Source organism: Choloepus didactylus, chromosome 8, assembly GCF_015220235.1.
Source record: "Choloepus didactylus isolate mChoDid1 chromosome 8, mChoDid1.pri, whole genome shotgun sequence".
NCBI lineage: Eukaryota > Metazoa > Chordata > Mammalia > Pilosa > Megalonychidae > Choloepus > Choloepus didactylus.
The window spans coordinates 74,229,974-74,256,124 of record NC_051314.1 but is presented as its reverse complement, the minus strand read 5'-3'; the positions used below and the strand labels follow the sequence as shown (position 1 = coordinate 74,256,124).

Genomic DNA, 26,151 nt, shown 5'->3' with positions numbered 1-26,151 from the left:
CCGCCCCCGCCTAGCAGTTCTGGGCGGCCCCGTGTTCCCAGCCCTGCTCAGAGCGTTCGTCCCACCCGGTCCCTTTCCCCGCCCAGCGTCCCCGCCCCTTTCCCCGCCCAGCGTCCCCAGTCTCTCTCACGGTCTGTAGTTCCGCTCAGCGCTCCGCGGTGGGGATCCTGTGCGCTGCGGAAGCCTCGGAGCTGGGGCCGGGGCGGGCCGGTTGGCGGGAGGGAGGTAACCTTTCCCAGTGTCTCCCGCGGCTGTCCGAGGCGGGAAGACTCTGTGGAGTGGTCGGCGGGCGGCATGATGGGAGCGCCGGAGCAGCACGGGTCGGGCCCGGCGGCGGGGGAGCAGCTGCAGCAGCAACACGACATGTGCCAGGTTTTCTCCGAGCGGGTGGCTCAGGGGAAGCTCCAGCAAGGGTTCTTCTCCAGCTTCTTCACCAACCACCAGAGGTGCCAGCTCATGCTCCTGAAGACGCTGGAGACAAGTAGGAGCCGCGATCTAGATGAAGGCAGGGGGTCAGCCGGGCGGTGTCTGAAACCTAGACGGCGGGGATAGAAGCTGGGCCGCACCCGGCTAAGAGGCTCGGGATTCTGCCCCAAGTGCGAGATGGGCCCGGTTCAAGCACCTAAGCTCAGAATCGAGGCAGATTCGTCCTCACCGAGGCGGTGGTGGGGTCTTGGATCTCACTGTCCCCGTCTGAGAAGGCTCTTAGGGGAGGAATTGGTGCCAGGATCTTGTGTGCCCTTTACAGTTACACTCACTGGTCTGACAGATCTTCTGATTTCTAACGTAAGTTGCTCAATAACCATGAGCCACCTAAGGATAAGAACCACTGCTGTGGGTTAAATAGGGAAACGACTACCCCTTGACCAATTTCTCCCAGATCCCAGACCATTGCAATAGAGATTTCTTAACTCTTTTACACTGACGCAGACTTCCTTAAGCAAAGTTAGTATTTCATAGATGACCAGTCACAGTTCAACCACCCAAAGATTTTCCAGCCTTTTTTGGGATTATCTGCCAATTGTGTATAAGGAATCACAATTGTGGGAGAGGTGGGAGGAGGAGGGGGAGTGGGGGGCAAAGGGAAGGGATCACAATTGTGGGAGAGGTGGGAGGAGGAGGGGGAGTGGGGGGCAAAGGGAAGGGAATAATGACATTGTATTTACTCTACAAATACAGATTGAACATCTCTTAGGTTCCAATGGGGGGAAAATACAAAGACAAGTAAGGACCTTGCATTCAAAGTGTTTCAAAGTGGAATACTGAGGAAAGAACATGGGCTGCCAAATTAGACATGGATTAAAATTCTGCTCCCTCTCCTTAACAGGTGTGGGAGAGTGACTTAACTTCTCTAATCCCCTTTTTCCTTATCTGCAAAATAAAGGGGGCAGAGGATAAAATACCTGTCTTGTAGGGTTGTGTGAGAAAGAGGTTTTATGGATGTCAGGTGCCAGCATAGCAGAAGCTGAATAAAGGTTAGCCGTACAGTGCTAGAGCCAAACAGTGGGGGAAGGGTTAAGATGTGAGCAGGGTGGGAGTACTGAACCTGAACCCGGGTAGGAGTCAGCAGGAGTCAGCCAGCTTCTGCCTTTCGAGGGAGGGCTGCTGGGAGGACCTCGTGGTGGTATTACAGAGTCAACTTGCAGCTTTAAAATCCTATCCGTGAGGCAGGGGGTGATGGGAGAAACCAGGCCTCATGGGAAACCTTTTTATTGAAAGCAAATCCATTTAAAATACAGCTGCAAGGCCTTTTTGAAGTACCAAACCACTGTGCTCCCTGCCTTTTTTTTTTTTTTAATTTAAAAAAAATTTTTTTAGTAAGGATGTCCCCCTTCCCTTTTTTTTTTTTTTTTTTTTTTGAGGTTACCTGTCTATTGCTTCAATAGCTATAATTATAGGAAAAATCCTTCCTTACACTGAGTTGAAATCTGCCACATCTAACTTCCACTCTTTGGTCCTTGTTCTGTCCCATGTAGAAACCTATTCCCACATTGCACCCCTTCAAATACTCAAAGCTATTGCGGTTCTTTTCCAAATTCTTTTCCAAATCCACAAATCCTCTCTTGTTTCTTCCTGAACATAGTCCCTGTGGAAGAGTGTCAGTTGGCAGATCTCATATGGAGTGAGATCTCACTGAGTAGCATGGTCTGCCCAAGACAGAGAACAGTGGGGTGACTACCTCCTCAAACCTGGATACTACGCTGTTCATTTCTGTGGATGCGTCCCCAAATTCCCTTACTCTTTTTGGTATATACCTTAACATGATGTGTTTGATCATATAACTACAAATGAGTTATTAAAAGCATATTTGATATTATCTAAGATGCTTGTGGTACCTAACTTGATATTTGTGTTAGCATTTTTACCGACTTGATTTTATGTTAATTTTAAGCTCATCTTTTCATATCCACTTTTACCAGTTCTTAGATAGTATTACTTAATTAGAGATGTGTGAGATACTTTTCGTAATTGCTATTTGGATAATTTAATTGGTGGTATTCTTCCCAAATAGCATACTTATTTGAATCAATATCTTTTTAGATCCATATGTCAAGCTTCTACTTGATGCCATGAAGCACTCAGGTTGGTAAGTAAATCTTTTTAAGTGCTGGTCTACATTCTGGCTGCTAAAAAACAAAACCCAAAAAACAGGAACTGTTTAAGATTTCTCACTTCAGGCCACAATACCTCTTCCACAAAGTGGATGGTGGTTGGCCGCATTCTCTCCAGACACGCCTTCTCTTCGGCCATCTGCCCTAACTCTAAATCTCTGGCTCTACCCTTCATCTTGGGTATTTAATAAAAACAATACTCAAGTTCTTTCTTATAAGTGATTGCTAAACCTGACCTTTCTACTATACCAGCCTAGGCATTTGTCCTCACTGGAGAAGAAATCTTAGCTTGTTATACAGGAGGCTTTCGCATGTTGTTTCAATTTGAGGGGATTAGAGGAAGTGACTTCTAGGTCCATTTCTTAACATTCTGGCCCAAGGGCAGGAACTCCAGCAAACCTCCAGTATGGACTTAGTCAGTTGACCAAAGGCTTCATGGAATCATAACACAGAATTTGAATTAGGGTAGATGTTTCAGAGACGATCTCCTTATTTTACAGATGAGAAAACTGAGTCCTGAAGATGTTATATTGTTTTCCCAAGGTTACATATTTGTTAGTGGCAGAAGATATTTACAATTTGAGTCTGGTTCCAGGGCTGGTTCTTCTGTAGCACATGCATACTGCTTTTGGACATTGTCTCTTTAATTCATTCTTGCCTTTTAGTGCTGTTAACAGAGAAAGACACTTTTCTTGTGAAGATTGTAATGGAAATGTCAGTGGAGGTTTTGATTCTTCAACATGTCAGGTAGGCATTTTGCCAAGTTGTTTTCTTCCCTCCAGTCCTCTTTTGCGGTATTTACTGGACATCTTTCACATGTTGGGCATTTTGTTTGGTAGACTTTGTGTAGGATTCAAAAAATGAATTAGTCATTATACTTGCTCATAGAGAGCTTACATCCGTAGGGGTGATAAAACATGGACATAGACAATTATAAAATCTGAGGCAGCTTAAACTGTTTTAGATGGATGTGGTTGCCACAATAGAACAGTTATGGAAAATTGACCAAAAGATGCCAATAAATACAGCTAGGGGATGTAAAGCTCTTTGGGCAAAGAAGACATAGACTGTTGCTGAAAGCACGGGTAGCATGAACAAAGATGGGGTACTGCGAAAGCCCAAGGCATATTTGGAGAATGATGTTTAATCTAGTTTAGCTGGAGGGCAGAAACGTGTGGAATAAGAGGAAATATTACTGGAAAGAAAGGTAAGACATATGGTGGAAGTCTTTCAATGCTAAACTAAAGGGTTTCATATTTACATGGTTAGAAGTGATGCACCTTTGAACCTTTTTAATTAGGGGAGTGAGTTTTCTCATCTGTATAATACGGGTAATTATTGTTTCTATCTTATAAAATGGTTATGAGTGTTAAAGGAGATTTCTTTTGTAAAAGAGCTTATAGTGCCTGTGTCATAGTAAACATACAATGAATGTTATTAGTTTTAAGGCACTGGAGGTTTATGACAGTGTCTCTGAGGTGGTAAGTGGATGATTTCACGTGATGAGGGTAGTTGAAGGTGTTATACGTCATTATTTCCATCTTAAATGTACAACCTACATTTAACTACATTTAACTGTTTCCTGCTGGAGAATTTTTTATATATTTTGTTTTTTTACAGCTGTGTCACAGTGATCTTGGGAAAGCAATATGGCTCAGGTGTTAGAGGTCTGGATTTTGGAGTCTGTTAGACTTAGGTTCAAATCCCAGTTTCTTTGCTTTTTAGTTATAGGCCTTGGGCAAGTTATTTGTCTCTTTCTCAGTTTCCTCATTTGTAACTTGGTAATCACGATACCTATAGCTCTCACCAAAATGGCTCTTGCTAAGTTCTTGATTAAATACAGCAGACATTTTCAACCTTCATCTTACTTCTCAGCAGTGTTGAATACAGTTGGGCCGTCTCTCCTTTTATTTTTTAAAATTAAATTTTCATTGTGACATATCACACTCATATGGAATAGTGTAAAAAACCTATATGTACGCTATATGTAATGATAATATTAAAGTGAACCTGTGTAACTGCCACCCAGGTTTGAGAAATAGAATGTTGCTAGGACTTCAGAAGCCCATGTGCCCATCTTCAATCATCTCTCTCTCCCTTTGTTATCTTGACTTTTGTGATAATCATTCCCTGCTTTTCTGAATGGTTTTACCATCTATACTTAAATCTCCAATAATGTATTATTTAGTTTTTTTCTGTCTTTGGGCTATATAAATGGAATACTTTGAGTTTTGTGAACCGTAATCATATAGTATATGGTGTTCGGTAACTTAATTCGTTTGTTCAAAATTGTTTGTGAGATTCTTCCATGTTGTGTGTAGCACTGGTTTATTTATTTTCCCTGTTGTACAGTATTCCATTATATGTCTATAGTGCAGTTTGTTTCCAGTTTTGTTTTCATGGACAATGCTTTATGAATATTCTTGTCCTTCTCTCCTGGTGTATGTGTGTAAGAGTTTCTCCAAGTTCTATGCCTAGGAGACTTGCTGGGTCATATAGTTTGCATATGCTTGACTTTAGAAGGCAATGCAAAACACTTATTTTCCTTGGTATCTGGTACACAGCCCTCTTCTGTTTGCTCCTTTGCTAGCTTACCTTCTTTCACCAGCATCTAAATGTCGAAGTCCCTTAATGCTTGGGGTTAAATCCCCTGGTTTTCTTACTCTGTTATCTCCCAAGGGGATCTCATGTATTTTCCTAGGTCAGAACTCTCCTTTGAACTTCACATCCATATATCCCACTGCCCACTTAACACCTGTATATGGATATCTCAAAGGCACCTCAGACCTAACATGTCCAAGACAAAATGCATGATTTTGACCCCACGCAACCTGGTCTTCTTTTAGTTTTGCATATCTCAGTGAACGGTACCACCATTGATGCTATTACTCAAGTCAGAAATTTGGGAATCATCCTCGATGCATCTAATCTCCTCCCATATTCTCTCCATTACCAAATTTTGTCCAATCTATCTCCTTTTCTGCTCCCACCATCCTAGCTCAAGTACCCTTGTCTCTTGCCTAGAATACTTCAATAGACTTCAACTAGTCTCTCTATACTCAGTCCTGGTCATCTGTGTATTTTTCCCACTACAGTCAAAAGGATAAAAAAGATAAAAACAAAGCAAAACAAAAACACTCTCCTGTTTCAGCACTCCCCTTCAGTGGTTTTCTATTACTCTCAGAGTAAAGACAAGACATTCAGTGATTTGGCCCCTGCCTACTATACTGGCCTTATCTGCTGCTTGCTTTCAGGCATTCTCATCGGATGTGCTCATGACACCCTGGGTTTCTCTTCATGCTAACTGTTATTACATGTTGTATTAGTTAGGGTTCTCTAGGGAAACAGAATCAACAAGAGATATCTGTAATTATAAGATTTTATAAAAGTGTCTCACGCAACTGTGGGGATGCACAAGTCCAAATTCTGTAAGGCAGGCAACGAACTGGCAACTCCAATGAAGGTGTCTCATGAACTCCTCAGGAAATGCTTTGCTGGCTAGCCAAAGAAGTGAAGGTCCTTTCTCTCTCTTCCCTAAAAGTCTTCAACTGATTGGATTAAATCCAGCTGATTGAATTCTCTCCTTGCGGAAGACACACCCTTTGTTGATGTGATCAGTCACAGCTGCAGCCAGTTGACTGATGATTTAATAAACCAGCCTTCTGATTTATTAACCAGCCACAAATGTCCTTGCAGTAATGGTTAGGACAGTGCTTGCTTGACAGATACCTGGACACCATCACCTGACCAAGTTGACATGTAAACCTAACCAGCACACCTATTTAAACATTTTGGTAAATATTTTGATTAATTTCTTTCTCCACCAGTAGATTATAAATTCCTCAAGGGTTGGAACAAATTGAATCAATGTATGTAAAACATCTGACACTTATCTTAGTGTCTGGTATATACTAAGTACCCCATGACTGGTAGCCATTATTATTAGGATACCTCAAGTCTTTATTATTCTTATATGGTTCTGCTCAGTGTGCCCTTGGCTTTTTGCACTTCTTTCTGAAGATCTTTTGGAGAATTTTTCCTGGTAAGTCTAATAAAATGAGGACCCTGGTGCTCATTTATTATTCATTTCTCATTCATTGCTTATTCAGAAACTTGATAAGGAGCATTTTACATATATTCTCATTTAATTCTCACAATTCTATGCGGTAGGTACTCATTACCTCATTACTCATTACCTCCTTTTTGTAGTTGAGGAAACTGAAGTATAATGATGTTAAGAAACTTGCCCAAGGTCACCAAATTTGTAAGGGGCAGGCTGGAATTTGAACCTGTCTGCTTCACTCCTTAATCTAAGTGCTATTGTAGGCCAGAGAGAGGAGAAGGCAGAGGTTAGTGGTTGGGGAAGTCTTAAAGGCCCATGTACAGGTAGGACTGTGGGGTGGCTGTGGGGTAGATGGAGAAGAGTGGGTGGAGGCATTCCAATCAGGTGTGGGATAGGAGATAGAATCTACGAAATGAAAGTAGATTTTTAGAAATAACCTAATGTCTCTTGTTTTTGTGCCTCCTAGATTGTTTTGTGCCAGAATAATATCGGTAATCAGGCCCATATGAACAGAGTGGTCACCCATGAACTTATTCATGCATTTGATCATTGTCGTGCTCATGTTGACTGGTTCACCAATGTCAGACATTTGGCCTGTTCAGAGGTGAGTTTTATTTTAGCAGACAATTTTTTTCCCCCAGGTTTCATTGTTCAAACATTTTTTTCAAGTATAATTTATTTAAACTTATTCCTTTTCTTATTGTCATGAGAATAACGTTTCACCTTATTCTTGAATTTCTGTTTATAGCTATTATCAAATATGATTTCTGAGATAAAGCTAGAGGAATTTTAATTATATTTTTAGAATTGTCTTAAATATAACCTCTAAGTCCTGATAGTTGTGATGAGTGACTTTAATTATAATAATATGCTATTAATTTTTCCTATAGAGAAACTAGTTAGTATAAAAAATAATAATAGTTAACATTTATTAAGAACTATTTGCTAAACTTTTCTAACTTTGGATTCTCATATAACATTCAAACAAGCCATTGAGGTTGATATTATTATGCCCGTTTTATATCTGTGCAAAGTAAGGTGGTTGCTGAGTATCTTGACTGAGATCCTATAGCTATTAAGTGGAAGAGGCAGGATTTGAACTCAAGCCAGGCAGGATTACAACCAGGGATGCATAACTCATTTGTTGTGTATCTTCTGTAGTTACCTTCTTGCTTGCCCTAGAATAAAACATTTAGTGCAATCATCTTAAATGGGTCTTAAAAATACAAAATAAAAATATATTTATTATTAAACACTTGGAATTGCTCTCAGAAGTACACATATATATGCTCCTAGAGAGACATATGTATTTCATACTTGCATTTCATTAATTGAAGAGTACAATGTGATGAGAAGTTATAAAACCAATATAAATCTGAAGCTTATATTTTATAACCTAGATTATTTTCTCTTTCCCTTGAAATTAATAAGCAGCCTCACTGCATCTAATTATAATTCATATTATTTGGAAAGAAGAATGAAACCAGAGTTTTAAAATAGTTCTCTGTCTTGGGTGTTATGAGAATTAATGCCTGTTAGCTAAAGTATGTTAAGTGCCTTAAGCTACTCAGAGGAATTAGGCCAAGTTAATGTAGAAGTAACAAGTGGGCCATTTTATTTGCAATGAACTAGCAAAAATGTGGTCAGGTTGGCTGTAAAATCTATGTGGGTAGTTGCAAGACTTTCATCTATTAAAGTTGCTTTTTACCTTGCAAATATAGCAAATTAAGAAATATATCTGAACTTCAGGCTGTCATGCTCATAGTATAACCAGTTTGGAATATTTTCGATTCTTTGTGTTGGATGGAAAACTGATTTGTACTGCTTACTTTTTCATAGAACAGTGAAGGCCCTGGAAGAAAGTCATAAATTTGTGAGAGTTTGAGGGAAGGTCCAAGAGAGTTTTAGTGATTTGAGCTAGGGCTGGGAAACTCATATGCTCAAAGTGTCTTAGACTCAGGTATATTTAAACAGTTTTTAAGGATACATTGAAACTCAGTTTTTAGAGTTTTGGAAGAATGTTTCTTATAGCCTTTTCATAATTTTTTTTAAAATTCAATTTTATTGAGATATATTCACATACCATACAATCATCCACAGTGTACAATCAGTTGTTCACAGTACAATTATATAGTTGTGCATTTATCACCACAGTCAATTTTTGAACATTTTCATTACCATACACAAAAAAAGAATAAGAATGAAAGTTGTAGTAAAAAAGAGCACCCAAAACATCCCATACCCCACATCCTGCCCTATTATTCATTTACTTTTTTGTCCTCATTTATCTATTCATCTGTCCATACACTGTATAAAGGGAGTGGGAGCCACAAAGTTTTCAGAATCACATGGTCATACAGTATAAGCTGTATAATTATACAGTCATCTTCAGAATAAAGGCTATTGGGTTGCAGTTCAGCAGTTTCAGGTATTTCCTTCTAACGATTTCCAATACACTAAAAACTGAAAAGGGGTATCTATATAATGCATAAGAATAACCTCCAGAATGACCTCTCGACTCTATTTGAGATCTCTTAGCCACTGAAACTTTATTTTGTTTCCTTTCTCTTCTCCCTTTTGGTCCAAGAAGGCTTTCTCAATCCCAGAATGCCAGGTCCACGTTCATCCCCGGGAGTCATGTCCCACGTTGCCAGGGACATTTACATCCCTGGGAGTCACATCCCATGTAGGGGGGAGGGAAGTGAGTTTACCTGCAGAGTTGGCTTCAAGAGAGAGGCTACATCTGAGCCACAAAAGAGGTTCTCTGGCATGACTCTTAGGCACAATTTTAAGTACACTTAGCCACTCCTTTTCAGTAACAAGCTTCATAAGGGCAAGCTCCAAGATTGAAGGCTCAGCCTTCCAAACTGGTAGTCCCTGGTGCTTGTGAGAATATTAATTTTCCAGGTGGGGTAATTTAATATTTCCACATTTCTCCCAGTCCCTCAAGGGCAAATACATTTTTAATTTCTGCTCATATTACTCTGGGATGTATTGGGGCTTCACACTAACCTGTATAATCCAACCGGATTTCATCCCAATGCAATGTTCCGTGTAATTATGTTGTTTGAATAAACTGACCATACAAGTTAAATTACATAGTGTGTTACAAACAATATAGATTTTGCACCTGATAAACATTTCTTCCTTTGGTCTCATACAGAAGTTGAAGTTTTAAAAACACTGTTACTATCATCCTTTACCCTTTAGCCTGATTTACCTTAGTCCTAACCAAGCCCATTTTGTTCATATCTCTAATTGAAGTCTGATCTCTTCTTTTAAGACTCCTTAAAGTTTGCTGTGTGGTGTAATGCTGATATTCATAGCTGCCAGACTCTGGCTCTGAGTCTCAGGTGTCACACAGATCCCCAAAGTTCCAGGGACCAACCAGGTTATACACAAAGAGCTCAGCATCTCGGAATTTAGAAATAACCATTATAACTCAGAAATAGATGTAACTGCTGTAAGAGCTTACAATCTAGGAACCTTTACAGTAAGCCTTCCTCTGACAACCTGTGCTTTCAGACTCAATTCTGAATGTTTGTACATTATAGTTAGTCCATATTAGTGAGGCATTATAATGCTTTTCTTTCCATTTCTGGTTTATTTCACTCAACATATTGTCCTCAATGTCCATTCACCGCACAATTTATCTCCTTGTTGTAGCAGCTCAATATTTCATTGTATGCATGCACCACAGTTCATCATTCTCCCGTTCATCAGTTGATGTACCCTTAGGACACCTCCATCCACTGCAAATCGTGAATACTGACACCATAAACCCCACTGTGCAAATGTCCATTCATGTCCCTCTTTTCAGTTCTTCCAAGTGTATACCCAATAACCAAGTTGCAGGACCATATGGCAACCACCACAATGCCCTCCAGATGGGCTGCACCATTCTACTTCCCCATCAACGATGATTAGGTACATCTGTTTCTCCACATCCCTCTGTTTATTTTTTAGATGGTTTTATTCATACACCGTACATTCCATCTTGAGTAAACAATCAATGCTTCCCTGTATAATCACATAGTTATGCATTCACCACTGCTATCTATATAAGGACATTTGATTTCTTCCACAAAGAAAGAGGAAGAGGTGAAAAAAGAAAAAAGAAAAAGAAAGTAAAAAAATGACAACTAAAAAGAAACAAAAGAAAAAATAAAATAAAAATAAAATACAATAAAAAAGTCAGACACCACCACCGACACCAAGAATCCTATACCCTTCCCTTACTCCCCCCTCTCATAGACATTTAGCTTTGGTATATTGTCTTTGTTACAATTAATGGAAGCATATTACTATGTTACTGTTAATTATAGATTCTAGTTTGCATTGACTGTATTTTTTCCCCAATACCACCCATTTTTAACACCTTGCAAAGTTGACATTCATTTGTTCTCCCTCATGAAAAAACATATTTGTACCTTTAATCACAATCATTGACCACACTAGGTTTCACTAAGTTATACAATACCAATCTTTATCTTCTATCTTTCCTTCTGGTGTCCTATATGCCCCTAACCTTCCTCTTTCAACCATACTCACAGTCATCTTTGTTCAGTGTACTTACATTACTGTGATATCATCATCTAATATTGTGCTCCAAACGTCTCTCTCCTGTCTTTTCCTGTCTGCCTGTAGTGCTCCCTTTAGTATTTCCTGAAGAACTGGTATCTTGTTCACAAACTCTCTTTAGTGTCTGTTTGTCTGAGAATATTTCAAACTCTCCCTTATTTTTGAAGGACAGTTTTGCTGGATATAGAATTCTTGGGTGGCAGTTTTTTCCTCTTTCTGTATCTTAAATATATCATACCACTGCCTTCTTGCTTCCTTGGTTTCTGCTGAGAAATCTGTGCATAGTCTTATCAAGCTTCTCTTGTAGCTGATGAATTGCTTTTCTCTTGCTGCTTTCAGAATTCTCTCTTTGTCTTTGACATTTGATAATCTGATTATTAAGTGTCTTGGCGAAGGTCTGTTTGGGTCTATTCTGTTTGGGGTATGCTGTGCTTCTTGGATCTGTAATTTTATGTCTTTCATAAGAAATGGGAAATTTTCAGTGATTATTTCCTCCATTATTCTTTCTGCCCCTTTTCCCTTCTCTTCTTCTTCTGGGACACCAAAGACATGTATGTTGCTGCATTTCATTTTGTCCTTAAGTTCCTGGAGATGTTGCTCATATTTTTCCATTCTTTTCCCTATCTTTTATTTAATGTGTAGGATTTCAGATGTCCTGTCCTCCAGTTCATGAATCTTTTCTTCTGCCTCTTCAAATCTGCTGTTGTATGTCTCCATTGTGTTTTTCATCTTTTGTATTATGCCTTTCATTCCTGTAAGTTCTGGCAATTATTTTTTCACACTTTCAAGTTCTTCCTTATATTCTCTCAATAACTTCTTTATATCCTTCATCTCTTTTTGCCATATCTTTCCTCAAGTCATTGATTTGATTTTTGAATTGATTTAGAAGATTTATTTGATTAATAATTAGTTGTTTCAATTCTTATATTTCACTTGAAGTGTAGGTTTGTTCCTTTGGGCCATATCTTTATTTTTCCTAGTGTGATTCATAATTTTTTGTTGTCTAGGCATCTGGTTTCCTTGATTACCCCAATCAGATTTTCCCAGACCAGATGGGTCCAGGTATCAGGAGGAGGCTGTATTCAGTATCAAGTTTCCCTGAGGGTGAGTCCCAGAAGATTGTCAGACTTCCCTGTGAAGCCTCTAGATTCTGTGCTTTTCCTATCCTGCCCAGCAGGTGGCTCTTGTCAGCCTGCCGTTCCCCACTGGTGTAAAGAGGTACAGTCCCTTTATTTATTTTATTTTTTTAAATCATCATTTTATTGAGATATATTCACATACCACGTAGTCATACAAAACAAATCGTACTTTCGATTGTTTACAGTACCATTACATAGTTGTACATTCATCACCTAAATCAATCCCTGACACCTTCATTAGCACACACACAGAAATAACAAGAATAATAATTAGAGTGAAAAAGAGCAATTGAAGTAAAAAAGAACACTGGGTACCTTTGTCTGTTTCTTTCCTTCCCCTATTTTTCTACTCATCCATCCATAAACTAGACAAAGTGGAGTGTGGTCCTTATGGCTTTCCCAATCCCATTGTCACCCCTCATAAGCTACATTTTTATACAACTGTCTTCGAGATTCATGGGTTCTGGGTTGTAGTTTGATAGTTTCAGGTATCCACCACCAGCTACCCCAATTCTTTAGAACCTAAAAAGGGTTGTCTAAAGTGTGCGTAAGAGTGCCCTCCAGAGTGACCTCTCGGCTCGTTTTGGAATCTCTCTGCCACTGAAGCTTATTTCATTTCCTTTCACATCCCCCTTTTGGTCAAGAAGATGTTCTCCGTCCCACGATGCCGGGTCTACATTCCTCCCCGGGAGTCATATTCTACGTTGCCAGGGAGATTCACTCCCCTGGGTGTCTGATCCCACGTAGGGGGGAGGGCAGTGATTTCACCTTTCAAGTTGGCTTAGCCAGAGAGAGAGGGCCACATCTGAGCAACAAAGAGGCATTCAGGAGGAGACTCTTAGGCACAAATATAGGGAGGCCTAGCCTCTCCTTTGCAGCAACCATCTTCCCAAGGGTAAAACTTATGGTAGAGGGCTCAACCCATCAAACCACCAGTCCCCTATGTCTAGTACAGTCCCTTTAATCTCAGCAGAGCCTGTCCTGGCCAGGGGCTGAGGGTGTCAGAAGCAAAGCTTAAGTTATCCCCCCCCCACCCCAGGTCCTGCGGTCTGAATTCTCTGAGGGAAGGCAGCCACTTGAGCTGCCCCCCCCCTTTTCTTAGGGAAGATACAGCCTTTAGGGCATTATCTTCTACATTTGAATTCCTCTTTTGTCTCTCTGACTCTGTTACCTCCACTCTTGCCTGGGTCAGTGCTGACAAATGAAAATGCCTGAAGCTTTCTCTAATTAGCTACTTGGAATGGGAGGGAAAAAAAAGGAAAAAGAGAGAGAGCCCCTTTTCAGAGCCAGTTCCCAGCCTCCCAGTTTTGCTGGTCACCCAGTGTTAGTACCTGGTTCTCTGTGCCCCTTTTCTTGGGACACAGTTGTTTTCCAGTATTCTGAGCTCAGCTGTCTCCAAAAGCCTCTATTTTTTTTTATTTATGTATTTTTTTCCCCTGTCAACCCTGTCTCCTTTGTTGGGAGGAACCTCAATTTCCTTTCCTGCTTTCTCTGCATTTGTCTGTGTTTGTAGCTTGTATTCAGTAGTCCAAATCTGTTAATTAAAACCACAGTTGGAATTTGGTTGAGTTACTTTCCCTCACTCCAGGTAACCTGCTTCTTTTTTCCAAAGAAGTGTTACAGCTCAGCCTGCCATGCCGGTGTGGGAGGGGCACCAGCTCCGCAGTTTGGGGAGCTTTACCTACAGTTTTGTGCTGTGATTTCAGCTGTCCCACCCATTCCAGGCTGGTGTACAATGTGTGTCCAGTCACGGATGTCCCCCAACAGTTGTTCCAGACTATTTACTACTTGTTCCTATCTATTTACTGGTTTCTGTAGAGGACTAACTAAATTCCACACCTCTCTATGCCACCATCTTGCCCTGCCTCCCAGTCATTTGGTAATTTTTACAAGTATTTTTTTTATCTTGTAGAGAGAGTAGGCTTTAACTCTGAAGTCCAACACTCGGACTTTGGTTTCAAAAGAAATTAATTCTGTGAGTAAGGCTACCATGTAAAGTTTAGAAAATCCTCTTTGGTAGGATTGAACTTTTCCCTGCCATACAGTGTGTTTGGCATTGTCTGGCATATACTTCATTGATATTTGCTCTTTTTCTTAATTTCCAGACTTAGTGAGTCAATTGACTTTTTTTTTTTTTTTTTTTTTTTTTTTTTGCTTTATGTTTTTATTCTTATGGAACTTTGTGCCTTCACATGTAACAGGTATTCTGGAAATTAGTGTCCATATATACTCAAAAAATTTAGGTTATGGGATTCTATTGTCATTACAGGTGTCATTCAACATAGAGATTAGAGCTTCCAAACAAATTTCCTATAAAATTAAATCTTACATATATAATCCTATTCCTATTCATTAATTATGAAAATCAAGAAGTGTTCTTCCAAATAAATTGTTGTCCAAAGGCATAGCAAAATCATACATAAATAGAGCAAACTCCTTTCTAAGTCAGAAAGAAATACAGTAATTTCCTGGAAAATGCTGAATATTTAAAATAAATATAACTAAAAACTGAAAATACCAGTAACAGTGGTGTGCTGGTTTGGATGTGTTATGTCCCCCTGAAAAGCCATATTCTTTAATGCAGTCTTGTGGGGGAAGACTGATTAGTCTGTTGATTAGAGTGGAACCTCTGATTGAATTATTTCCATGGAGATGTGGACCCTGCCCATTCAGGGTGGGTCTTGATTGGTTCACTGGATTACTTAAGAGAACTCAAGAGCCGACACAGATGCTTGCTGATGCTTGGAGACATTTGGGAATGCAGACAAAAGGACGTATGGAGATGCTAAACTAAGAGATGAAGCCCCGAGTTTGCCCCAGAGAAGCTAAGAGAGGACCCCCAGATGCTTAGATAGAAATGTCCTGGGAAAAAGAAGCAAGGACATAGAGGAGAAGAGAGAGGGGATCTGAGACAAATGCCCAGAGACTTTTTGGAGAAAGCCATTTTGAAACACAACCTGGGAGCAAAGGACCGGCAGATGCCAGACACGTGCCTTCCCAGCCGACAGAGGTGTTCCAGATGCTATTGGCCTTTCCTCAATGAAGGTATCCCCTTGCTGATACCTTAGTTTGGACACTTTTATGGCCTTAGGACTATAAATTTATAACTTAATAAATCCCTTTATAAAAGCCCATCCATTTCTGGTATTTTGCATAATAGCAGCATTAGGAAACTGGAACAAGTGGCAATAGGGTTATTGCTTTATCCTGTCCATTGTCATCGTGCAGCTTCAGGCCCTGCCACTAGTAGAGAATCATGCAGGGAATTTCTGTTTGGAGGTGGTTTGGTTTCTTACTAAGAATAGTTGCTATCTCTTTTCTCTCATCAGAATTCTTCCACTGTTTATATAGTTTTAAAATAACCCTGATTATTTCCAAAATCTTCTCCATATACACAGAAAGCTCAGCAAACCACTGTCTGGCATCTTTCAGCTGTTCAACACAGGCTCCATGTAGGCAAGCTAAAACTAACATAAGAAGAGATACAGCAGGCAAAGATCTGCTCTGTAGGTATCAGTCACTGTCCTCCACACAAGGAGAAGCAACATGTCTTCTTGGCCCATGTCCTGCACATACTAGAGTAGAGGTCTATAAGGATGATACACTATCAAGCAACAATCCATTAGTTCTAAAAGATAGAAATTCACATTGTAATATTTGGTTCATCCTATAAGGAAATTCCTTTGGAAAGGCATGTGAAAATCTAGTTTTTAATACAGAAATAGCAGCAGAATCAATCTTGTATTTGAGACTATTCCAAATTCCTCTACTTTGGATACCAAAAACACACATGTAGGAGCCATTAATACAGGATCTATACTTTTCAAAGAATACCTGGTATAGAATGTCTTGAAATAGACTAGTAATGGCAATAACTTGTCTTAATTTGAGATGTTTCACCTGATGCTTGGATAATATTTGTAAAAAATATTTGTAATTTCCAATAGTCTTCTTCTGAGAGAAACTTTAAGTTCTTTTGGTCTCCTTCAGCAGATCTTGTTTATCCAAAATCCATTGCAAACAGTGGGAGCTCTGCCAAAAGTTCCCAGCCAGAGAACGCAGCTTGCGCAATAAAAACACACCAGCCAGTGGAGCTTCTGGCAGAGCAACTGTAGACCCAGCCCACTGGGTAACTGAGCTCCTCTGTCTCTCAATCGACTTTTTTTATGGCTTATTTTTTTTTCCGTTTTATTAATTTTTTGAGATTGTTCACATACCATACAATTATCCAAAGATCCAAAGTGTACACACTTGCCCATGGTACCGTCATACAGCTTTGCATCCATCACCACAATTAATTTTTTTTTCAATTTTTAGAACATTTTCTTTCCTCCAGAAAAGAAATAAAGACACACACACAAAGGAAACTCAAATCCTCCCATACCCCTAACCAACACCACTCTATTATTGATTCATAGTATTGGTGTAGTATATTTGTTACTGTTGATGAAAGAATGTTAAAATACTACTAACTGTATTATATAGCTTGCAATAGGTATATATTTTTTCCTATATGCCCCTCTATTATTAACTTCTAGTTATAGTGTTATACTTTTGTTCTAATTCATGAGAGAGATTTCTAATATTTGTACAGTTAATCACGGACATTGTCCACCACAAGATTCACTGTTTTATACATTCCCATCTTTTAACCTCCAACTTTCCTTCTGGTGACATATGTGACTCTGAGCTTACCCTTTCCACCACATTCACGCACCATTCAGCACTGTTAGTTATTCTCACAATGTGCTACCATCACTTCTGTCCATTTCCAAACGTTTAAGTTCACCCTAGTTGAACATTCTGCTCATAATAAGCAACCACTCCCCATTCTTTAGCCTCGTTCTATATCCGGATATCTTAGATTTCATGTTTATGAGTTTACATATTATGATTAGTTCATATCAGCGAGACCCTGCAATATTTGTCTTTATGTGTCTGACTTACTTCACTCAATATAGTGCCCTCAAGGTTTCTTCATCAACCTATTTTTTTTTAAGATGATTTTGTTCACACACCATACATTCCATCCTAAGTAAACAATCGATGGTTCCCCGTATAGTCACGTATTTATGTATTCACTGCCATTGCCACTGTCTGTATAAGGACATCACCATTTCTTCCACAAAGGAGGAGGAAGAGTCAAAGAAGGTAGGGAGACAGGAGAAAAAGAAAAAAAGAGAGGTAAAAAGAAAAAACAACAAAACATGACAGCTAGGAAGCAACAAAAGGAAAGATAGCATTAAACTAAAGTAGAATAAAGAGTCAGACAACATCACCAATGCCAAGAGTCCCATACTCTTCCCCTATGTCCACCCCCCCCATTTAGCTTTGGTATATTGTCTATGTTACATTAACGGAAGCATAATACAATGTTTCTGTTAACTGTAGTCTCTAGTTTGCATTGATTTTATTTTCCTCCCAATCCCACCCCATTTTTAACACCTTGTAGTGTTGACATTCATTTGTTCTACCTCATGTAAAAACATATTTGTACCTTTTATTACAATCGTTGAGCATCCTTGGTTTCACTGAGTTATACAGTCCCAGAATTTACCTTTCCTCTTTCCTTCTGGTGTCCCATATGCTCCTAACCTTCCTCTTTCAACCATACAGTCATCTTTGTTCAGTGTACTTACATTGCTGTGCTACTATCTCCCAAAATTGTGTTCCAAACCTCTCACTCCTGTGTTTTCATTTCTGTCTGCAGTACTCCCTTTAGTGTTTCTGGTAGAGGAGGTATCTTGTTCAGAAACTCTGTCATTGTCTGTTTGTCAGAGAATATTTTAAGCTCTCTCTCATATTTGAAGGACAGTTTTGATGGATAAAGGATTCTTGGTTGGTGGTTTTTCTCTTTCAGTATTTTAAATATATCACCCCACTTCTTTCTTGCCTCCATGGTTTCTATTGAGAAATCTACACATAGTCTTATCAAGCTTTCTTTGTATGTGATGGATCGGTTTTCTTTTGCTGCTTTCAGGATTCTCTTTTTATTTTTGACATTTGATAATCTGATTATTAAGTGTCTTGGCATAGGCCTATTCGGATCTATTCTGTTTGGGGTACGCTGTGCTTCTTGGATCCATAATTTTATGTCTTTCATAAGAGATGAGAAATTTTCATTGATTATTTCCTCTATTATTGCTTTTGCCCCTTTTCCCTTCTCTTCTCCTTCTGGGACACCAATGACATTTACATTCCTGATTTTTGTTTTGTCCTTAAGTTCCTGGGGACATTGCTCATATTTTTCCATTCTTTTCTCTATCTGTTCTTTGTGTGTAGGCTTTCAGGTGCCTTGTTCTCCAGTTCCTGAATGTTTTCTTCTGCCTCTTGAGATCTGCTGTTGTATGTCTCCATTGTGTCCTTCATGTTGTGTGTTGTGCCTTTCATTTCCAAAGATCCTGTCAGTTTTCATTCGAACTTTTGATTTCTGCCTTATGTATGCCCAGTGTTTTCATTATATGCTTCGTCTCTTTTGCCATATCTTCCCTAAACTTTCTGAATTGATCCATCACTAATTGTTTAAATTCCTGTATCTCAGTTGAAGTGTAAATTTGTTCCTTTGGCTGGGCCATAACTTCACCCCTCCTAGTGTAGGCTGTAGTTTTCTGTTGTCTAGGTGTCTGGCCTTCTTGGCTACCCCAATCAGGTTTTCCCAGACCAGAATGAGCTCAGGTCTTAGAAGGAGACAATAGTTTCAGGTGTCCCTGAGGGTGTCTTAGAAGATTGATGCACCCTGTGAGGCCTCGAGTCACTGTGCTTTTCCTTTCAGCAGGTGGTGCCTGTCAGCCTGTAGCTCCAAACTGGTGTAAGGAGGTGTGGCACGTGGCTGTTTTCCCCCAGGCTCTAGGGTCTGGTTCTGAATGGAAGGCGGGTAGTAGAGCTCGGCACCACCTTTTTTCACTTAGGGAAAATACACCCCCTGGGGAGAGGTCATTTGCATTTGAATAGTCTCTGGCTCTGCTTTCTCCGCCCTTGTCTGGGTCTGAATGCTGGGAATTGAAAATGGCTGAGGCTTTCTGCACTGAGCTGAAAAAGGGACAGAAATCCCCCCTTCAGGGTCAGTCTGCAGCCACCCTCAGTTTCACCTGTTGGCCAGAGACAGCACCTGGTACTCCTGGCTCCCCCTCTCTTCCAGAGAGGTCCTTCAGCTCTCCAAGTTCAGTCATCACAAAAGCCTCTGTCTGCTTGTTGGGGATTCATAGCTTGTATTGAGCAGTCCACATGTGCTAATTAAAACTCCAGTTGGAGCTCAGCTGAGCTATATTCACTTGCTGGGAGAAAGCTGCTCTCGAGCACCACGAGGCTTTGCAGTTCAGGCTGTGGGGATGGGGGTTCCTGGCTCGGGTTCACAGTTTTTACTTACAGATTTTATGCTGCGATCTCGGGCATTCCTCCCAATTCAGGTCGGTGTATGATGAGTGGACAGTTGTGTTTGTCTCCCTGCAGTTATTCTAGATTATTTTCTAGCTGTTCCTGGCTGTTTATTAGTTGTTCCAGGGGGACTAACTAACTTCCACTCCTCTCTATGCTGCCATCTTCTTTCTCCTCTTAGTTGATTTTTAACAGTTCTTTTTAAAAAATCTTACGTATACTCTGTTCTCAGAAAAACATATTAATTTTGTGTTCTAATTAAAATATTTTAATTGGTTGCTGTCATAAAGATAAAGAGCATACACATTTATTTTCTTTTCATTTGCCTTGTGTTTTGTGATAGATTCGAGCTGCAAACCTCAGTGGAGACTGCTCACTTATAAATGAAATCTTCAGGCTACATTTTGGATTAAAAAGACACCATCAGGTAAAAATTGACCTTTGAAACCACCTACCCTCAAGAGTGTTATGAGTGGAAATAAAGAGTGTCATGAGTGGAAATAATGAAAAAAGAGAACTACATTTAGTATTTGAAATTTGAAAGAACTACCTATATGAAACATATTAAAAATGTGTACCAAATAAACCAAATAGATGGAATTTAATTTTACTTTGTAATTATGTGGTAAGCTATGTGACTGAGAGATTTTAATATGAAAAGAGCTGTAATCTTATTCCTGGGAGAATTTTGGATGGGGTAGATAAGGAATGGAAATGAGATCACAGGCTATTTTGTTTCTCTCTGAACAGTTCTGGACCTATATTTCTAAACTATCATAGTATTCCAGGGAAACAAAATAATCTTTTTTAGAACAACAGATTGATACTGCATTGTAGCACAGGTTATGGCTGTATATCAATGCACCTTAAAGGTGATAGAAAAAGCTTTGGATTCGCAAAGACTTGATTATGATGAGCTGTGCTGAGAGGGATTTTGTAAACAAAATAAAACAAAAACCAAAAAGACAACCAAAAAAGAAAATCATATGACAAAATTATCTTTATAGACAACTTTAAGATCCACGATATCCCAAATGGCCACAGTATGCCAAGCCCTAACCAACAGTAGTCCCGAAACACCTAGGTCCCTATCTGAGACTCTATAAAAGTATCATTCACTTAGTTTATTTTTCAGAAACTTAAATTCTCCAGAGTGTTCCTATGCCAGATAAGTCCCTGTTCTAGTTTGCTAATGCTGCAGAATGCAAAACACCAGAGATGGGTAGGCTTTTATAAAATGGGGGTTTATTTCACTACACAGTTAGTCTTAAGGCCATAAAATGTCCAAGGTAACATATCAGCAATCGGGTACCTTCACTGGAGGATGGCCAATGGCGTCCAGAAAACCTCTGTTGGCTGGGAAGGCATGTGGCTGGTGTCTGCTCCAAAGTTCTGGTTTCAAAATGGCTTTCTCCCAGGACGTTCCTCTCTAGCAAGCTTGCTCCTCTTCAAAATGTCGCTCACAGCTGCACTCCGTTCAGTCTCTTTGAGTCAGCATGTTTTATATGGCTCCACTGATCAAGGCCCACCCTGAATGGGTGGGGTCACACCTCCATGGGAGTATCCCACCAAAGTCACCACCCACAGCTGGGTGGGGCACATTCCAAGCAAATCTAACCAGCACCAAAACGTCTGTCCCACAGGACCACAAAGATAATGGCATTTGGGGGACACAATACATTCAAACCAGCACATTCCACCCCCTGGACCCCCAAAATGACATTATCTTTCCAAATACAAAATACATTCATTTCATCACAATATCACAAAAACTTAAACCATTTCAGTAACAAAAGTTAAGTACAAAATCCCATCAAAATCAAATATAGGCGTGGTCAGTCCTAAGGTATACTTTTCCTTTAGCTTGGATCTGTGGACTTAGAACAAGTTATATGCTTCCAAAATACAAAGGAAGGACATTCATAGGATAAACATTCCCATTGCCATAAGGAGAAAGAGTAAGGAAAACAGGGTTAACAGGACCAAAGCAGTTCCTAAAACCTGCAGGACAAACTCCATTAGATTTCAAAGTCTGAGAGTCATTTACAGAACAACGTTGCATCCTTGGGGCTTGAGAGAGCGGGAGCCTAACCCTTCCTAAGGGCCTTTTCGGCAGCCCTTTCCTCTCCAAACGCTTGGGTGAGTGCTCCAACATACCCACACATTGGGGAGACCACCTTCTTGGCCCCACCCTCCTCAAACATCGGGGCAGCTCCCGGATTCCCTTCCATCTCCGGGGCACATGCTCAACCCCTTCAGAACAGTGTGGTGGCATCCAGGCTCTCCCCAATTCCCTGGGAATGTGCTCCACCCTCTTTGGGGCCTGGGTGGCAAAACTCTTCCAGAGCATCGAGGTGGAAGGCCCACCCTCGACCTCCAGGGCAAACTCACCCTTTCCATGTGTGGGCTGCTCCGCTCTCCCAGCCCTAGACCTCCTGACTCCAGACCTCAACCTCCATCCCACCAAAGTCACCACCCACAGCTGGGTGGGGCACATTCCAAGCAAATCTAACCAGCACCAAAACGTCTGTCCCACAAGACCGCAAAGATAATGGCATTTGGGGGACACAATACATTCAAACCAGCACAGTCCCAAAACCCAGAGGCAACAACCTCTTCAAGAACATCAACCAGATGCAGCCCTCTTTCCCATAATGTTGGCACTCCTTTTCAATATGAACAAGTTAAGATGGTCACTTCCTAGATATCCCTGAAGATCAAGAAAGTGATTAAACGAGAGGAAGGGGTAGCAACAGATGGGATAGGATTTAACAAAGGATTACAAATAGTGAATCTGTATATTCATATGTTCTTTAGATGCTAGGGTATTAGAATAGCTAGAAGGAAATAACAGAAATGGTGGAACTGTAACCTATAACATTCTTTGAAATTTGCTCTACAGCTACTCATTAAATTGTACTTTGAAAGTTATCACCTTTCTGTGTATATGTTATATTTCACAATAAGGAATAACTGAAAACTATGGAACTATAACTCACAACATTCTTTGAAATTTGCTCTTTAACTAGTTGTTAGATAGTGCTTTGAAAGTTATCACTGTTCTGTATATATGTTATATTTCACAATAAAAAATGTTAAAAAAAAGAAGATCCATGAAAGTTCGACATGGGGAAAGGAAGTATGGAACTGAAGAATTGATAATGAATGTGAGCAGTTCTGCTCACAGCAACGAAGAGGCTCTGTGTCCATACTTTAGGAGAAAGGCTGCCAGGGATTTCCTGTGAGAAAGTTTATTGGGCCAATTTATGAGGTACATGGGCATCAGAATAGTATGTTCAATCAGGTGCAAAAAGGATAGGCTTGAAACAACATGAAGGCTTTTGTTTCTCCAAAGAAGGGAATATCTCAACTCTGGGAGGAGGGTGGAAAGTCACAGTGAACTCATAAGAGAAATTGTGAACTTAGTGATTGGGAGCTGGAAGACAAGCCTGATGCTCTTAGAAAGGATGATAACTCTGATGGGACTGTTAATGCTTTCAGCCTGTGCCAAGTTAACTTAGTGAAGTGCCACCCAACTTGTCTTGTGCTGCACATGTCCTCTGTGCCCTTGAATCCCTGCTTTGGTAAATTCAGCTCCAGCTGGATTTCAGTGGGCTGAGTGTTCTGGCACTCAATGGAGAGGGCAAAGGAGGTTACACACTGGCACATCCCTGGAGAAAGTGGTTCAAGTATGTGACCCAGGGCCCACAACCTTTGAAAGAGAAGACTCTCTTCATCTTTGGGTAGTTGCTGCCGCCGCCACCACAGCAGCAGCAAAAGAATGGAACTAGCAACAGGATGGAAAATATATTTTGGTGGTGGGAGTCTGGTTGAAGGAGAAGTCTTAGAAAATGGAGTCCCTGCTTTTTTACTGCAAATACCCAAGAAACAAAAACAAGTACAGTACCTGGTTGTAAATTTGCACATCACATTTTAATTTAACAAAAATTTGTTACAGAGATAAATCTGAATTGTGGTTTATACCTGTGCCTCCTAACCTTGTGGCTCCAGGGGACAAATTTTTGCTGTGTTTTTCTCCCTGGAAGGAAGGCAATCACTATTGTGGCTCTATACTGTTCTTCCTTTCCTTCTTACTCCTATATGCCTGGGATTAATTTTTTAAATCAGTGTTTGGTATAAATTAGGTTAGAAGCATTGGTTTATGTTAGTCATGGATCTGTGTAAATTCTAGTATCAGTGAGCATCTCCAGCTTGGGTACCATGACCAGGCCGAAGTAAAACTCGAAGTAAAGCTGGGAACACACAGCAAAAGGGTAGAGGCCTAGTATATTGATGATTGTCAGGACACACAGGAAAAGGTCAAATGTCATTCTTTTGAGGTTTAGTTTGGGTCTTGGGAGAAATGAATGGATTAAAAACTCTCTAAGAATTGGAAGGGCAGGGCCTTATGCTTTTTTTTTTTAATTGTGAACTTTAACATATATACATAACAGTGATGACTTTCAAAGTACAATTCCACAAGTAATTAGCAAAATTCAAGGAATGTCATGGATCATAACGTGTTCCACAACTTCAGCCATTTCCATTATTGTAAAATGTAACACACATATGGGAAGGTGTCATCTCTCAATGTACAGCTCAACAAGCAGTCATAGAGGTAATTAAAAAATTTTTTATGGATTATAGTTCTACAGTTTAAGTTCTTTCCTTATTATGCAATACAAGGTTTATACAGAATGGTGAAGACCATCAAGGCACAATTCAACAAGCAGCTATAGAGCAAAAGGATACTATAGGCTATAGTTCCACCATGTCATTTACCTCCTTCCACTTACGCTTCTTAAAAGATTAAAATTAGAGTATTGAGAGATTCTAGTCTGTTACTTTATAACATTAGGCAAATTATTTTCTTAGGAACAGAACGTTAATATCTATACAAAGGACACTTAGGAGAAAAAATTGGAACATTCAGGAAAAAAAAATGACTTGATTTTCTTTTCCCCCCTAAAAAATTAAGATACTTTCCAACTTTGGTTGTATATGTGTGTAGTTTTCTTTGCTCCAGGGAACAGAGTGTCTTTCTTGCAGGAAAAGTTATCTAGCATTGGTCAGCTGAAAAGTTAAGGACGACAGATGGGGAAGTAAAGTATATCTAAATTTAATTAAAGTTAATGAAAAATTCAATCAGGAGCTTACTTGTAGATTTTTTGTGATTCTGCAAATTGGGATTATTGTTTAGCAGACACTGTCTAGAATTTCAGTGAATAACATCTGCTTATGTTGTTGGAAAAGATGAGAAAGTGAAGGAGGTCTTACTTATACCTAAATCATTTTAGATGGAGCTAAACATGTTCCATGACATAAGAGTTATGTTTCTTTGTTCATTTTGTTTTTCTCATTTGTTATTACAATAAATAATGTGAGAGGAAATTTTAGTTTAATTGTGGTTTAGACATTATATATAATGCTTATATTTCATAATTAAATTTTCATATAAAATTGAAGCCACATATTTTTCCTTCTCTTTAGACTTGTGTGAGAGATAGAGCCATTCTTTCTATCCTTGCTGTCAGGAATATCAGCAAAGAAGTAGCTCAAAAGGCTGTTGATGAAGTTTTTGAATCTTGTTTCAATGACCATGAACCTTTTGGAAGGATCCCACATAACAAAACATATGCAAGATATGCTCATAGAGACTTTCAAAACCGTGATCGATATTATTCAAATATATGAAGACAATGCCATTTTATATTAATGAGTATGAAGAAATTATGTTTCTCAAATGGACAGACCTATAATGTAAGTGATCAATTAAATACAGATAATACAAAGAAGTTGCTGGTTCTAGTGTATGATCAGAAAAAGAACTGTGACAAAAATGAAACTGCCTTAAACTCCAAGGCAAAAACTGTATCTTTATAGTTAACAATTTGGTAAATAAGGTAAATAAATTACATTTTTGTATTTTCTACAGTGTACTTATGCTTTTTTATAATCAATAATAATACTTAACATCTATTGTATACAGCATGCCATGCAGTATGTAAATACTTTACATATTTACCTTATTTATTCCTGAAAACAACCCTAATAAATGGTCCTTATTATTCCCACCTTACAGATGAAGAATTTATATATATATATGATTGAGATTGTTCACATACCATACAACTATCCAAAGATCCAAAGTTTACAATCATTTGCCCACAGTACCATCGTACAGATGTGCATACATCACCACAATTAATTTTTTTTTCATTTTTTAGAACATTTTCATTACTCCAGAAAAGAAATAAAGACAAAAAAAGAAAATTCAAATCCTCCCATACCCCTAACCACCCTCCCCCCTCCATTATTGATTCGTAGTTTTGTTATAGTACATTTGTTACTGTTGATGAAAGAATGTTAAAATCCTACTAAC

At 39.4% G+C, this 26,151-nt stretch overlaps 1 protein-coding gene across 2 annotated transcripts; it reads left to right on the top strand.

Annotated features, from left to right (window-relative positions):
* The first annotated feature begins 163 nt into the window (after window positions 1–163).
* Window positions 164–25,706, top strand: ATP23 (ATP23 metallopeptidase and ATP synthase assembly factor homolog). 2 transcript variants are annotated; one of them, XM_037846412.1, is made up of 6 exons: window positions 164–481; window positions 2,542–2,587; window positions 3,278–3,359; window positions 7,142–7,279; window positions 20,113–20,196; window positions 25,260–25,706. In XM_037846412.1, the coding sequence occupies exons 1-6, from the start codon at window positions 295–297 to the stop codon at window positions 25,461–25,463; spliced, it is 741 nt and encodes a 246-aa protein (XP_037702340.1). In that variant the 5' UTR covers window positions 164–294; the 3' UTR covers window positions 25,464–25,706. The 2 variants fall into 2 exon arrangements, with proteins under 2 accessions (XP_037702340.1, XP_037702341.1); XM_037846413.1 differs by lacking the exons at window positions 164–481; window positions 3,278–3,359.
* Window positions 25,707–26,151: the final 445 nt, after the last annotated feature.

Bases quoted from the DNA above. Each gene is read 5' to 3' on its own strand.
- ATP23 (XM_037846412.1), top strand. From the start codon at position 295: ATGATGGGAGCGCCGGAGCAGCACGGGTCGGGCCCGGCGGCGGGGGAG. The intron at 2,588-3,277 runs GTAAGTAAATCT...CTTGCCTTTTAG, and splicing joins GCCATGAAGCACTCAGGTTG to TGCTGTTAACAGAGAAAGAC. The intron at 7,280-20,112 runs GTGAGTTTTATT...GTTTTGTGATAG, and splicing joins GACATTTGGCCTGTTCAGAG to ATTCGAGCTGCAAACCTCAG.